Source organism: Miniopterus schreibersii (genome assembly GCF_964146895.1).
Source record: "Miniopterus schreibersii genome assembly, chromosome: 1".
In the NCBI taxonomy this organism is placed as follows: domain Eukaryota; kingdom Metazoa; phylum Chordata; class Mammalia; order Chiroptera; family Miniopteridae; genus Miniopterus; species Miniopterus schreibersii.
This window is the reverse complement of record NC_138101.1, coordinates 93,454,947-93,471,841: the sequence shown is the minus strand read 5'-3', so window position 1 is coordinate 93,471,841 and position 16,895 is coordinate 93,454,947. Positions and strand designations below refer to the sequence as shown.

At 32.4% G+C, this 16,895-nt stretch overlaps 1 protein-coding gene across 14 annotated transcripts in view; it reads right to left on the bottom strand.

The window, feature by feature from the left end:
• Positions 1-404: 404 nt before the first annotated feature.
• The window catches only part of LRFN5 (leucine rich repeat and fibronectin type III domain containing 5), a 275,105-nt gene continuing 258,614 nt past the window's right edge, over positions 405-16,895 (bottom strand). For 6 of the 14 annotated variants that reach the window (XM_081120200.1, XM_081120193.1, XM_081120202.1 and 3 more), the window contains one exon: positions 12,717-14,786. In XM_081120200.1, the coding sequence (XP_080976326.1) occupies positions 13,847-14,786 (940 nt within the window). In that variant the 3' untranslated portion in view covers positions 12,717-13,846. Of the gene's footprint in view, positions 808-3,275; positions 6,197-6,564; positions 6,609-12,716; positions 14,787-16,895 lie in introns of those variants that run through there. The other 8 variants (XM_081120194.1, XM_081120206.1, XM_081120196.1 and 5 more) reach the window with 4 other exon arrangements.

The window sequence follows — 16,895 nt, the reverse complement described above, 5'->3', positions numbered from 1 at the left end:
GATGTTAAATCAGATGTATGTTCTTTATTTACAAAATTAGAGAAATAGGCACTTAAAATGAAACATAAGGCCTAAATTTATTATTACATCATTGCCCTGGCTCTCCAGAAAAGCAATAATTTGTATTAATTACAATATGCCTACCTTGATGTTTTTTGAAGTTCCACTAGAAAAGGGATCCCTCATCACTTTCTGTCTTACACCGAGGCACATACTACTTAAATAGCTGCACTGCTCACCCATAGAAGTGGGTGGCCTTCAGTCACAGAAGAGATAGGTCCAGTAGTATAAAGTAATTTGTAATGCCTTAAGGTTTTTGCACTACATTAATGCAAAATAGTGTTATTAGTTCTTGCAATCATCATTTCACCATTCATACTTGAAGCAAATGTTTCCACAAATCAGGCACTGTGCAAATTCTGTCATAGTAAAACATTTATTTGTTAAAGTGATATAGATTATTCAAGATTCTACAGTCTTAAATCATGGATGGCAATATAACATGGATTGATACAGAACTCGATGCCCAATGTAGGCTGTTTTCTTTCCTTCTTTAAAAAAAATACTTGTGGGCCAGAAGAAAAAACAATTTGGTTTTAAAAGGGGATGAACCGGGGTCTGATGGAGCCAGTTCCACCGGCATCAGAGACTTCTGCTTCAGGTCCTGTGGGCAATTTCTTCTAGGACATCAGTTCAACAATTAGCCTTTGTGAATTGAAACATTTTTAAATTTTATCCAGTAAAAATATCAGTGGCAACTTTTATCAGGAGAGAGAGAAGTGGTGCTCTTCAGATTAACTCCAGCCTCTGAAATGAAGGGAAACAAAAAAAAAAAAAGAAAAGAAACACATAGCTAATAAGATCATTGTGCTAGAAATCTAGAAGTCACTGAACTGTTAGCACTCAAGCAGGAGCTTCTTGCTATAAAATGCAAGACACACCTCTGAAAAAAGCCTCGACATGCACATTAACACATAAGATACTGCTTGGTAATTTCAAAATGGGTGGATATATAATCTTATTTTTAAAAGAAATCGAAATGTATTAAGGCTAAATAGCTACACAAGTCAAAGTCAAGTTGTGAAATGGAATTTTCCCTTGCTTTGGTGTTTCATGTGAACATTCTCAAGATAAAAAATATAATGATTTTATTAATGCATAGCATGTAAATTATAGTAAATATTCATACTGATTTTTAAAAATTAACATATTAGATCAAATTTGTGCATTATATCTAAAACCTAAGTGATCTCTACTTTTAAAATATGTTCTGCTGTGAGTTTTGTATAGTATTTAAATTTTATAAAATCTAATTATACATTTAATGATAAAGAGGACAATTATTTATCTTCAATTAGTTCCTAACCAATAGAACAAATAATATAAATATGCAAACTAACAATTCACAAGCAAAGGCATTCCATAGTTAACATGATTTTAAAAGAAATAATATAAAAACCATTTAAAAATATCTAAATTATTAATGTACCACATACAACAGATATTTCTATAACAAATTAATAATAATAAACTATTATTAATAGTTCTAAACTATTATTAATAACTAATAAAATTATTAATAATAATAAATATGTTTTTCCTCCATGTTCTGAGCACTTAGTACTCAGTACTGGATTTAAGATATGTCTATAAAGTCTGTGCTTGATGAAGATGGAAAACAATTTTTGAGAACTATGCAACTTCATAAATATGAAATAGAAGTAATTTTTCTCCTTCCCATTCAAGAAACAATTACATGTTTACAATTTAGAGGTTATAAAATACATGACACAAATAAGTGATGAAATATAGATTCTTAGTTATCTACTGCATATTCTATATAAAAATTCTGATGTAGAACCTATTTGGAAAACTTGGTTTCAAAATTATTAAAGTATATTATGGTTATTTAGGTTACTTTATTTGATAGAGGTAGGCAAGACACTGAAATATATTAAAGAAAATATATTTGAAACACTTGGTAATCCAAATAAGTGTAATTAATTTTGGCAGAAACAGTAATTATTTAGAATTACTGAAGAAGAGATTTACACAATATTTGAGGATACTTAAAGATAAGAGATGTGCATCCTATTTGTAAAAAATAATTACCCTGGAAACAACTGAAATATAGGTAGACCTATCATACTTTACTTGGAGTTTTATTTTAAAAAATTCAAAATCACTAAATTACAATGGGATATGTCTAAATTCCTTTCTATTGGGTTTATAGCATAGCTTATTTTGATGAAATTGGATATTAAAAAGTTTTTTGTATACCTAATAATATGTTCTCTTTAAGAAAAAAAAGATATAATTGCATTATACCAAAGTTCAAATTTCAGAAAGTAGTAATGTTAAAAAGACTAAATATACCTAGAAGAAAAAGATAGGGATAGCATATTTAGTTTGACTTTGGAAAGAAATCCTTCCAGAATAGCAAACTTTATTTTAATATCAAATTGATCATTTTATAAGCTGACATATCTTAAAGAGTTTTTTATTTAATCTCACATTACATAATATTATTAACAAACTGTGGAATTATGATTTACATAAAGGTTGTTAATTTTGAAAATTAAGAAATAGCAATCTGTTTTGTGTACTATGGTGTGAGTTTGTCTGCCATGAAGCTATTTCCATTATTGAAATGATGACATAATATGAAGCTTAATACAAACCTGTGCATGTAGGATATTCAGAATAATACTTTTTACTTTATTTATCAATAGACAAACTCTTACAATGATTCCATAAGGTCTAAACAAGGAACACAAAATTACAAGAGCATTAGAAAGAAATAAACAAAATATATTGTAATAATTATTCCAAAATTTTACAAGAACTAAAAATAATGAATTTGGGGTAGGCTCGGGATGTTTTGGAAATGTCCCTCATGTAACAATTAAAGGATATCATGCAAAACACGGTGGGACATCTTATTAACAGTATAAAGAAAAGAGCAAATTAAAACTACCTCTGCATTAAGAGAAGGAAAACATTCTCATGTTGAACCGACTGAGGGAAAAATACTGTTGCTGCCCTCACTCAGATGTAATTAAGAGCTATGAAACATTTTTTTCTTATGTGGTTAGAATATCTAAAAAAGAAGGAAATTATTTCTAAAGGTCAGGACTGACACAAGGCTTCATTTATTTTCTGATTTTCTGTAATGTTCAAATAAATATGTCAAAAGTATGCTTTAATTATTATAAAAATAGTTAAATGTTTTCTATATATGGATTTATTTTATTACTCTTATTTTTAAAAATTCACTTGAAAGGAGGATCATTTAAAAACCACAGAACCAAATATTTTATGTTGGTCATTTGCTTGGCTGCATAGCTCTTATTTCCTTTATTTTCCAGTGTTTTCCCATAGTTATTTAGATGTTGCTGTTTATTTACAATCAATATTACTTTTTATTCGTTTATATATTATTAATTTCTCTAAAAGACCACTTTTTTCATGGTTATTGCATCTGTAGCAGAGTTTTTCTAATAAAGTTAAAACAATACCTTAGTTAATGCTAAACAAAATAATCAGAAGTCAAATTTATTAAAATCAGGAACCAGTTATTTTAAACACTGGTGCAAGCAATAACAGAATAGCAATATTTTATGTGCGTACTTAAACACACAATGTGCACATATTATGTTGGTCTGAATACGACAAATACTTTTAAGAAATTTTACTTACGGTATTTTTAGTTTAAATGCAAACTAGTCAACTGTTCCTGTTTAAACTTCCAAACATAAGATGGCAATTGTTTTACCAGGATCATTTTAAGCATAAAAATCTTTCAAAGATAAGGTTAAGTTATATGTCTGTGTTAGTTTACTTGTAGAGTAATTATCACTAATTTTATCAATGATTTCTCTTCCCTTTGTTCTCAATTCATCTTAGTATGATTAGAATATTATGATTTCATTATAGAAGTATTGTATGTGATACATTAAACTATTTTAAGCTCACTCTATTTCTATGCACATATGAGAAGGGTCTTAAAGAAGACAATTGACATAGGATATTTTCTGGCTAATAGAAATACATTAACTCTTCACCCTCAGAAAAAAAATTATCTTAATGGATACCCAAATGTGAAAGAGAACACCTAAAGCCCTAGCTGGATGAAACCTTTCTGCCCTCTCTGTAACTTTTTTGATGTTCTGTTAGGGACTGTGGTATAATCAACTTAATATTGTTGCCTTGGAAACATTTTTATATATTATAAAAGGAACATGGGTGTTTTTTGCTTACTTTTACTTTCTATATACAGAAGGAACATTTAAATTTTAATGTAATGCATTGAGCAGTGTCCAAAGTTTTGGAAAATATATTTGTCTCTGGGTAGGAATAGACATATCTTAGAATCCTGAAGAAAATATAAATTTAAAATTTAACTTTATATCCCTCACTCCCCCTCAAAAAAAGAGTGGAGCAGCTATGAGAAGAGGAATCTCTGCCAGCTCTCCTCCCCACTCCATTCGCACGCGGTCAAGCACTGCCACACGTGAAAGGCCATGAGAAGATTCAGAGCACACAGGTCAGTCTCTTCAAAGCGGCATCACTGCTTGGTAGTGCTGACAGTTACAGAAACGATAGACCTGCTACAGAAGAAATCATTCAGCAAATAGCAAGAGGAATTATACTGAGGTTATGTGGTGACTTAAATCTGATAATAAAAATGTAGCAAGGAGTTGGGTAACAACTGAATGATGTATTGCCACTAAATTTTGTTAAAATTATTTTTGTCTGTGATTTTTTTTCTTGCTAATACTTGTAGAAAGCAAAAGGAATTAGACAACTTGGGAGGAAATTTTTTTATGACGATGACATAGTCATTTGCTTCATAAAGGAAACTAGAGAGAGACTCTACGAAAGTGTTAAAAAAGGTGACATATTTCACATCTACACATTCACTGTGTAACTTTAACAAAACACATATATACATACAAATTTACTGCATTTACAAATGACAAATCACTGAAAGATTATATCCCAGATTATGAGCACAGTATTTGTGTCTAGGTGTTCGACTATCACAGATTTATATTTACTTTTTTATTTTTAACTATACTTTTTGAAGTTTCTACAATTAATAGTAATTACTTTAGGACAAAAAGGGTCATTATTATAAATCTTACCTACTTATCACATTGGCAAACCCTGTGCCATCTCTGGTAGTACACATACTTTAATTCTTTAAATTTGACTTCTAACAATGTAGTAAATAAATAAATAAATAAACCCAATAATATGTAACATGTTCCATTCATGTGAACATTTGAGATTCAGACTGACTTTCCTGCTTCCAAACCTTGATAGAGCATTTAGCATCGTTCTGGAGGGTGCTTCTGCTAGATTAACAATTTACTTCCCTACACTTTCAAGAGATATCCTAACTTTCAGGGCAGCTAGAGGTCCTAAAATGCATGATAAATGCACTTCTGAAAATCAAAGAAAGCAAAGGAGAGGAGTGGGAGATGGAAGGAGGGAGACAGAGAGAGAGAGGGGTTAAGACTGAGAAAGAGAAAGGGGTGGTGGTAACACATGCACCTTCGTGCAGGTCAGTTCAGTACACAAAACAGAACATAAAGCATGTGCCAGACGCTGTGCTACTGATTGTTTCCAGTGAGCCATCTGCTCTTTTTTTTTTTTTTCAACATAAGAATGAAATCCTAAATTCAGCAAAGAAATGGTTCGTAAAAAAGATTTTGTTTGATTTGGATATGTAATTTATTAGGGGAAACAGTCAATGATTGTCCAAGTTATTGTTACCTTTTAAGTACAAAACGTAAAAAAACACACACCAAAAAAACAAGATCTTACTTTCACTACCAAGAAATAAATCAATGGGCTCTTTTAGAACTTTTAAAAGCAGGGTATTTTTCCTGTGCCAAACTTTAAGCAATTGGCTGATGATTCCAGCTGTTTGAACAGATTGCTAAAGTGCGATTCTGCTCTGGAAACACACTTTCTGATCCAATTAAAATGCAGGAATCAAACACTCATTTGAAATTTAAAAAACAACAAAAAAACACACACACCAAGAGTAATTTACTGACAAAAGGAATACCATGAGTATTTCATGGGTAGTCTTTTGCTCAATTTGATAGCAGCTTCATTCATTTTAGATAACAGTGAAACTCTTCTGCTCCTCCACTTTCAATGAAATAGAACGTGTCATCAACTCCTATTAGGACGTGGAGGTCAAGGATAAGAGTGAGTAGATTCCCATTAAGCTACTGTCTTCCAATTGGGAAAAAAATTTAAATATTCATTATATCATGCATGAAACCAAGAGTGACTCCAGTCATATCAGTGTTTCCTTTATTCTTACTGTATGAGTCAGAAATGTTCACTTAACCAGAAATATGTAAAATTTAGGAATTGGAAATACATTTAACTGAACTAAACTTCATTCTTTACTGTTGACACTAAGTTTTAATTAAAAATTTCAATAAGGTACATAAGCTAGCAAAACAAAATTTAAAAATTCATTTATAAAATAATATACCCATTTAAAGTGCTGAAGTATATGAAAGGTAACAAGAATCTCACCTGTGTTTCCTGGACCATCTGGTCAACATTAGACAGCAAAGCATCTGGGAATAAAATATTCAGTATCATAAAAAATTTATTTTTAAGAGACAGATCCTAAAACACTTCTCACTGAAATTTTGATAAGATTTGTCTAGACTTTTTTTTTTATCTTACCAATTCTTGGGTTAATTGCAATTGACTTTTATAATACTTTATAGTTCTCTATGGCTACTCCCAGATACATAATACTATAAAGGTAGGATTTTTTAGAATATTACTCTAGTTACTAAAATGAGTACTTATCAATATGGAATGCACTTTTCCTGCAAGAACTTCAATAAGAGAATAAGGGCCTCATTCATTTTCCCTGCTTAAAATTAACATTTTAACTACAGAGTTGCATTTGATTAATATGAAAAGATATTTCGAGGAAAAACAAAATCCAAAGGAGACAATGTAGTTTCACTATATTCTCCACATAGAGTGTACAATGATCATTTATAGTCTAGGCCATTATTCATTAGTCCTGCAAGTAGTGTTTTATCATGTACCCATTTCTCCCCCTCTAAAACAGTAATGTTCTAAATGCAAACATCCTGCCCTCAAATGCCCATACGTATATACCAATTGGCTACAAATGTTTAATACCATTATGTAACCCTGCATAGCACACACTCTATATCTTTCCAAAATGTCCTCTTTTAAAGCAGTTACTTCTACTGGTCATTAAGAAATGACACAATGCCCGGCCGGGCATGGCTCAGCGGTTGAGCGTCCACCTAGGGTCCAGGCGATCGGGGTTCGATTCCCGGTCAGGGCACATGCCTGGGTTTCGGGCTCGATCAATGACTCTCTCATCATTGATGTTTCTACCTCTCTCTCTCCCTCTCCTTTCCTCTCTCTGAGATCAATAAAGATATATTAAAAAAAGAAAAAGAAATGACACAATGATAAGAAAAAAATAGGTGTCTCAGGAAAAAGTTGTTCTCAGGGTTCACAGATGAGTGTGATGATAAAAGTACAAAATCCTTATAAAACTCCAGCACAAACATGCATATAAACTTACAGTAGTCTCTGGAGGTTAGGTTTTACATCCCTAGATTATTGAAAGCAATATTAAGACATGTTCACGTTGTACAGAAGAAAATGATTAGGAAATTGCATTATGGCAGAGCCAACACATTATATTTAATGTCTCTTCATGTTACTGGAATAAGTACTTATTAGACATATTTTGGGACAGGATTACAGTCTCTCTCTAACTCATGTTGTAGGCAAGATTAAATGTACCTCCACTTCCAAACACAAAATGAAAGGAACTTCATGGCTTTCTCCTGAGTGTATTTGAAAATAATTACTTTTGTTTTTGATTTTGAATATAATAGCCACCTATTTGAAGAGAACAGATGAAATTAGACAAATTGTAGTGATGGTTTTCATTAGGAAGTTCAGAAAAATAAATTTGTACTAGAGAATTTATATTCCATTGTAATCTGATAAATACCAGGAATGGTTTGTACAGTTTTTCTGGAAAAATTCTCTGAGAGTGAGCCCATTTAAATCTAATTCAGTTACATTAATTACAATCCATTCTGCAGGGCACAAAATTATGATTTTAACGGATTAATTTTATAAATATACATATTAAAATATCTATATTACATACATATATTTTTAGCTTATATAGATACATAAATATGTACAGTGCATGTATTTTATTAGATGGTAACTTCAGATCCTAAATTTTGACTTTGAAATAGCTGGGCAAAATCAGAAGACAATGGTACACTGATAAATTTTTATACTGTTTGAAATATTTGATAAGATTGCAAAGTTTTAATTACCTTAGCTAGGTAATTCCACACTTAAATATACACCCAGTAACAAATGGCTACTTTCTATGTCCCGCTTCACGCAGCACCACATTTTTAGGAGACTCCACTGCAGTAATACGCTTATCATTCTTTCTACATTAAGTGATCATCTGAACTGCTACACAAAAGATAGTTTCTATTGCAAAACAAACAAACAAACAAAACACACCCTAAAACAAACAAACAAAATGACAAAACTAATTGTGTTTGTAATGCCAGCATTATTAATCTAGCACGGAGGGAAAGGATTGAGTAATCTGAGAGACGGAGGGAGCTCTGAGACTATTATAAAATTCCAGTCAGTAAGTTTGGCTATTTTCTCTATCCTCCATGAATATTTAAAAATGGGATAGATATTTCTTATTCATAAATTTAACTCAACAAACATTTAACCCACAAACATAATGTAAATGATTACTGTCATTATTATTATTATCATCAACTAAGGCGGATAAGAGTGCGCCTTTCCCACCTAATCCAGCTCCATGCTGAAGCCCTTTCCCCTGACACTTCACACTCACACACACGCATCCACATATCCTGCTAAAGGAGAAATGCTGGACTCCTCCTGAGACAGGAGGGAAGGCTTTACAAGGGAAAGAGAGTACATAGTCTTCATTCTGTCTAATATAAATGAACGATGCTTTTTTAGTATTATAAAGTGGAACGGGAAATCACACAAAGAAGAAAATGAGCTCATGTCTGCCGTCTTCTTTGAAAAATGTCCCATTTACCTTCACAGTTTTATGTAGAATAAGTTGTTTTTGGAATTTTTTTAGCTATTGGCATTTTATCGATTGTTTTTAAGTTTATTACTGTAAATAAAAAGGGGAAAATACTAAAATTTAGGGAGTAAAATGCAACTGATGTGAACTTTGTGATAATCATTCTATTAATATTTTTAGCTTTATAGTGAAACATTTAGTGTCCTTTCAGTATTAATACAAGCAAATAAACTAAATTAAATTTTAGTTTGGATGAACTTTATGAGTGCTTTAAAGTGAATTAGAAAATACTTGACCAAAAAAGACGAATCTGTAGACAAGTGGAATATGTTTACTTATAAAAATTTTTTTAAATTCTTGTGGAGAAAATATGTATCATTCAGTAGTAGTCTTATTATATTCATAGATGGCTTACAATAGCTCCACAACTTATATTTTAAAAATTTTTAGTTGAACATATCTACAAAGTACCTAAAATCAACTGCCTGAAAGCATAAAATAGCTTCCTGTGACCTCAACTTTACTAACTACATTTAATGGTTGGAGAAAGACATAGGGAATAAATTGGCCTCAATGAGGGCGTTACAGTGTCTAATTTAAATTATTGTATTTGTTGTACTTCTGTATTAATCTATCTATAGATTAAAAATTAGTAATACTAATCAAACCAAATTTTGTTTTCTTTTAGAATTTTGAGGCAGCTTTGGATGCTTCATTATCCCTTTATGACACTCAGATATTACATAATTTTTAAAAAGACCTACTTTTATAGAACTTTGACATTTTAAAATTAGAGACAATTATCCAAAAGAAACAAAACCCAGCAAAAGAGCACATATAATTTTTTTTTAATGTTTGAAGTAAATCTCTATTGTCTGTTAATATGTTTTACTATAGAACAAGCTGAAATCATAGTGTAAAATTGCTAAAAAACAAACAAAATATTTATGAACAAGGAAGAAAAACCATATATATAATCTATACGTAATCAAAAACAACAAATAGCAAACCATATGCTTTGGGTTATATATATATATGTATGTATGTGTGTATATACACACACATACACATACACACACACATACATACAGGAATGCAACAAATGACAAATAAAAACAACAAGAGACAAAGAATTTCTTGCTGATAGTAATATATATATATATCTATACATACATATATATATTATATATATATATATACACACACATACATATATATATGTATGTGTGTGTATATATATATATATCCCAAAGCATATGGGCTGGTTAAATGAGAAATGCAAGAAATGACAAAGAAAAACAACAACAAAGAGACAAAGAATTTCTTGCTGATAGTAATATCTGGACCACAACTTACCCCACTGTGCTAATTAACAAAAACTCTTATTACTGCACCTCCCTGGCCCTATTCATTTACTTATTTATCTATCCATTCATTCATTCATGGACCTGAGTCATTATTGTGTCTCAGATTTTATACCAGGTACCTTTAATCAAACCCATCCTTCCCATAGATTTGTTTTTCAGTCGCTTTGCACTGTCACTACCCTGAGCAAATTTTTTTTCACATACTTATAAACAAAAACAAAAAAAACATTTGACTCTCTTGATAGGCCAATCCTGTGTTGATTTTTTTATCACAGGACTTTTTGTCATTTCTAAGAACAAGTGTTCAAGCCTTTGGTTAATACACCCTGAAAATAGTCTTGGAAAAGTAATAAAAAATTAAATGATTTCAATGGCCTTTGTCAAACAGAATAAATGTCACATGGTTAGATATTAAACATTTCCAAATGTTTATGAAAAATAAAACATATTTAATAAAAGTTTCATTAGAAACATAGGCAGGAAATTAATTTTTAAAACTCCAGGCAACCTGAAAATACAAAATACATGAATCTGTAGCTTGGAGTAAATGTGTTAAGCTGCGGCCTCTGCTGCTTATGATTTCAGAGCCCACTTGTTCACAGTCTTAATGCCAGAGATTCCTTCCTTGGGGATTCATTTATTTAAGTCTCAAAAGCTTTTCTATATTCAAGATTTTTAAATATTATAAAATATTATGCAGGTAAAATATTATGCAGGTAAAAACTAGAAAGGGGTAAAGTAATATACTTTTCTCAATCAGCCCCTTGTGAAGAATTAAGTAACTTATGTTAATTTAAAATGTTTACTTGGGATTAGAGTATTATTACAGAAAGGCAAATACCATATAATCTCATTTATATGTGGAATCTGAAAAACAAAACAGAATGAAACCCAAGTTCATTGATACAGAGAATGGACTGGTGGTTGTCAGAGACAAGGAAGGGGAGGGAAGGTAAAATGGATGAAGTCAAGAGGTAACAACTTCCAACTATAAATAAATAAGTCATAGGAACATAATGCACAGCATGGTGAATATTGTATGTACGTTTGAAATTTGCTAAGAGAGTATATCTGAGACAAACTCATCACAAGTAAAATAATTTTGCAACTGTGTGTGGTGATGGATGTTAGATTGTTGTGATAATTTCACAATATCTACAAATATGAAATCATTATGTTAAATACCTAAAACTAATATATAATAATGTATATCAATTATATCTCAATTTAAAAAAGAAAAAAAATGTGTGTATCAGCATTTGAGTTTAAAAAATAAATTAAAATACTTAGTCTGTGTTGGAGCATTTTGACAGAAATAGTGTTGAAAATACACTTATAATGTTTTTGATTTTATAAACAACTACAACAAGTGATCTCATTTACTCTTCACAAGAGCTATGTAGCTGACCCATGGGTGCCGATTAGATTTTAGAAATGTGAAAGGCAAATTTCAGAAAAGAGAAACAGGGCATAGAAGGCACTTAGGGAACAACTAAGGTAATAAAAGTCCATTAGACAATTATTTCCAAGACTGACACGGAAAGTAATCTGTAACTGCTTTAATCTTGCCCTCTTTTGAATGTCATCACAATGAATCATGTATGATAAGAAGTACCTCTGAAAAGTTAAAATTAACTGAAATTTTTATATGTGTCTCTAACAGAAGGGAATTAAACTGATTGACATTCCTCAACTGTGTTTTAAATGGTATTTCAAGTGATCTGAGTTAATAAAGGCTTATTATATTATGACTAATTTTTTTCTGCAAGGTTCCCACATGAGCCTTATCCTCAAAACAAAACCAAAACCAAAAATCGCTTAATGTTAACCCTAATTTACCAGCCTTTAATAAAAGACCATCATGTTAGTGTATAATGTGGTAAGATTTTCAACAAGTTCATAGGAACATTTATCCTTAGGCCTTGATTTCAGTGAATGTCAAAAACGCCACATTGACAAGGAGCAATATTATTGCCTTACTAAATTTAAAATCCTTGTTCCTAATTAGATTTCATCATAAATTTTTGTTAAAATAATAAATGAATTTACTCTAAAAAAGAAACATTCAATACAGAATCACAGCGCAGAAAGGAAAAACAAAAGCACTATCTGGTTAATGAGCAATGACTTTATATTGCTTATAAATGTAATAAGAAATTAATTAAATGTTTTTTAAATTACTTGGTGATAAAAATAAACATCCCTTTGATAAAGGCAGTCTTGGATTTTTGTCTCCCTTTTTAACTTGCATTGAGAAAAGTAAAAAACTCATTCATTCAGCAAATGTATATTAAATGTAATGTAAACACCTTCATATGCCCAGGCAGAGGTATATAAAGTTGTGGCATATAACTTAAAACTGAACTGATTTTGTTTGTTTGTTTTTTGATAAATATAAAATCAATTGCATTTTCTTCTGCTTCCCACTAAAAAAGGTTCCTGGATGAGAAATCTCAAAGAATCATTAAGGCAGCAGAACCAAAAATGTAGTTTAGAAGGGTACTTATTTTAACACTTGTCTGGATGTACTTATTTAATATTTTATTTTCAATAACATAACAACACAAACTTGTTCTCTACAATATTTGCCTAAAAACACACACCATTGTCATTGAAGTAAATAGGCAATCTATTCACTGAAAAATACCAATTATCCATAGATGGTCCTTTGTAAAACTGTAGGAGAATATTTATTTATGCAAGACCTTATTTTTCCAATGGCAACTTTTATTTTGCGATCTGCTATTGCAGAACTTGGAAGCCAGTCCTTTTTGGGAAAGGCACTGCTACTATGTCATGCTTTTGTCCTAATCATATATTAGGGTGTCCCCCAAAATGTATGCACTTTGAATAATTATTAATTCCAATGGGTTAAATCTGAAAAGAAAGAAACATCAATTGTACTATCAAAAAATGTATGTGTAGCCCTAGCTGGTTTTGCTCAGTGGTCAGAGCATCAACTCACGGACTGAAGGGTACCGGGTTTGGTTCCTGCCAAGGGCATGTACCTCGGTTGCAGGCTTGCTCCTGGCCCAGGTCGGGTTGGGTGCAAGAGGCAACCAATCGATGTGTCTCTCTCTCCCCCACCCACTTCTGAAAAGCAATGGAAAAAATATCCTCTGGTGAGGATTAAAAATAAAAATAAATGTTTGTGTATATATTTTTGGGGACACCCTATATATTTATATGTATAAATTTACATATAAATAACTGTATCCTAGAAGGTTTATACACCTTGGCTCTATTAGCCATGTGTCAGAGACAGGACTGAAGTTTCAAATTCTAACTTCCTATGTGAGTTCTCAAAATAATTTTTTCATTAAAAAGAAATAGGCTACACAGTGCTTTCCAATACACACTCAGAATCTGAAAGAGTTGCTTTTGTCCTACGCCCATCGGAATCGTTGGGGTGAATTAGCATCCCATCCATAGACAAGCTTCTTTTAGAAAATAGTCCACATGTGCTTGGCGAGTTAAAATAACAATAGTATTCCTTCAACTCTCCATTCAGGGAGTACCTGTGCCTTGCTCTGGGTCTCTCAGAAGGCAAAGTGAGAAACTTACTTGGCTTTGAATGTGCCCTTTTAGAGGCGGGCCCCTCTGTGACAGACTCGGGTCGGCTAGCTGACTGCAACGCAGTGGAGTTGTTCCGGTTAGTGTTTTGGGACTCAGTATTCGTGACAGCCTCATGCTGTGGTTCGGTGCTTGGCTTTGCGCCTGTCTTTCTTTTCTGCTTCTGGGACACAGACGTGCTGGAAGTCCAGGTAGGAGGCAAAGCAGAGGTAGTGGTGGAGGAGTCCTGGCTTGAACAAACTTCGGAAGATTGCATCGCACTGTCACTGGCAACTTTACAACACTGGGCACTCTCTTCGCGTCCCACAGCTTGTTTGGACGTGGACTGGGGCAGCGGAACACTGCAGCCTTGCGTTTGAGCCCCATTAGTTTGAGAGTAGACATTGCTGACCTTGGTGGCCTTGTGTTGCCCATTATTGTTACAAACCTTATACCGGATCATTAGAATGATGATGAAAACCAGCACGGATGCTACAATTATTCCACCAATAATAATAATCATAGTGCCTCCCAAAAACTGGGACTGCATGAAATGGCACCGCACGTAATCCTGTTCCGTAGTAAACTGGATGCAACCCACGACTCTTGTGGCAGTGAGGGAGGTGATGCCATCGTCATATATTGCCAAGACGCACAAGTCATACATAGTTCCAGCAGCCAGGTTATTGACAAGAAAAGTTTTGCTCGTAGGAGGTATCATTCTGAGGGACAACGGAATTTGTGTTAATATGAAAAAGAAAAAATTTATAGACACACAGAGTCATTATGACTTCAGTTCCGTTTCCTTTCAGTACTCATGAAGATAAACCCCAATAATAACAGATATGAAATATGGGAAAATTATCTAATCTCTATATTTACCCAGTAGAAATGGCTAAAAGTTATTGTTGGATTCTGCATTAAATCAAGGGTGCTTGCACCATGCCTTTGATGAGCTTACTAATTGCATTGCTTGGCAAAGCAGAAGTCCTAATAAAAGCCACTGCTAAAAAATCATTTATGACAAATTGCTTTTGAAAGGTGTGACTGTGACATTATTTGACTACTAAACAAATCCATTTAGTACTTACAACACCTCTGTGACTAAAAGCCAATTTGAAGGAAGGAAAAACACTGACAATCAATCACATTAGGAACCAGAATGGAAATGCATTTTGGAGTATTTATTTTTCAAATCAGTTATAAGCTGCTATGGAGTGGTTCCCAGTAAAACTAATCTTTAATGACTAAGATAATTACTAAGGTTAAAGTATTTTATTTACAGATCTCAACCTTCTCTTAAACCTTCAACACTTGGTTCCGTCTATGTTTTTATCTGAATATGAGTTCTGAAAATGGCTGAGTAATATCCTATAAATATGAACAGGGCAAGGCTTTTGACCAGAGAGGGCATATATCCCTGATCCTCCCCACTGTGAGATGATGGAATTACTTTCCAAACAGCTTCTAAAATTTGATGAGTTTATAGATATCTCTGAATCCATTACATCACAAAAGTCTTCTGTGGAAGCCCATTTTCCATTATTTATTTCTTAGCAGGAACTTAAACTATGATCAAAACTAACATTTAATGTGGAAAAATGGCTTGAAACTCTTATTTTTTCCTGAAAGAGAGTTTTAGAAAAACTTGGCAATACTAATCTGTTATACAACCTAAGGAATGCCATCTAAATGTACCAGGAAACTCTTGGGGCAGAGTATGTATTTGTGATTGAAATCACTACCATTAAGTGAGTGATGATAAATGTCAGGCATTACTAAGCATTTTATATACATTACAATTTAATTTTTACAGTGACTGTACGAGGTAGTCATTATCACAATTTTATACATGACAAACATTAGGGTCCAAAATTCAAGCCATTTCCTCAAATAGAATTTACTTGTCATGTCAGGATTAAAGTCTTGAAATTTAGAAAATAGAAACTAACACATTTCCCAGAGTTAATGTTTAAAATATAGAGAATGTGTAGTAGCTACAGGAAGGTAAGGGGGTAGAGCTGGATGCATAACTTTCACAGTGGGTTAAACAACCCATGGCTCAGGTGAAGAGCTGAGTATAACAAAGACCAAAACTACTTTATGCTAACATACATGCATCATAGTCTGCATCCCATTCATTCAGTAATAAGAGAGATATTAGAAACCATTTACTCTAATCTCTTCCTTTTAAAGATGAGGAAATTAAAACTCAGCCAGGTAGAACCTTGCCCAGGATTGATCACATGGCTAGCTGGGCCGGTTTTGTTTTTTCCTACCAGCTCATGCTCACTTTAAAAAATTTATCTCATTTCCATACTTGAATGAAAACAAAATTATCTTCAATAATTCACATAGATATATTAAAAACTGAGTTGATCTGATTTCATAAAAGACAAATATACACATATATATTTAAAAGCCATGATTTTGCATCATTTCCTAGGATTAATAAGAGTCTATCATGAGTGAAATTATGTGGAGGGGCAAAAAGGTATATTTCCAACTGAAAATTGGACAAGATGTGACTATAAATCAATGAGGCTGAACTTTAGAAAAACATACCAGAAATTCCTTAGTCAGATGCAAATTCTCTCCATTAATGTCCTTACAGGAGATTAAATATTTAACACCAGTGATACTCTCACTGCTCAAAATATTTATAAAGTTTCTCTTTGGAACTGTCTTAAGAACCAGTGTATATGAGACAACACACATGCACAGAAATCAATCACTCAAGATATCAGTCTCATTATTTTATAGTTACATCCTATTTTTGACCAAAAATGGCAATATCCATCTTGATCACCCACCTTATTCACAAGACTTGG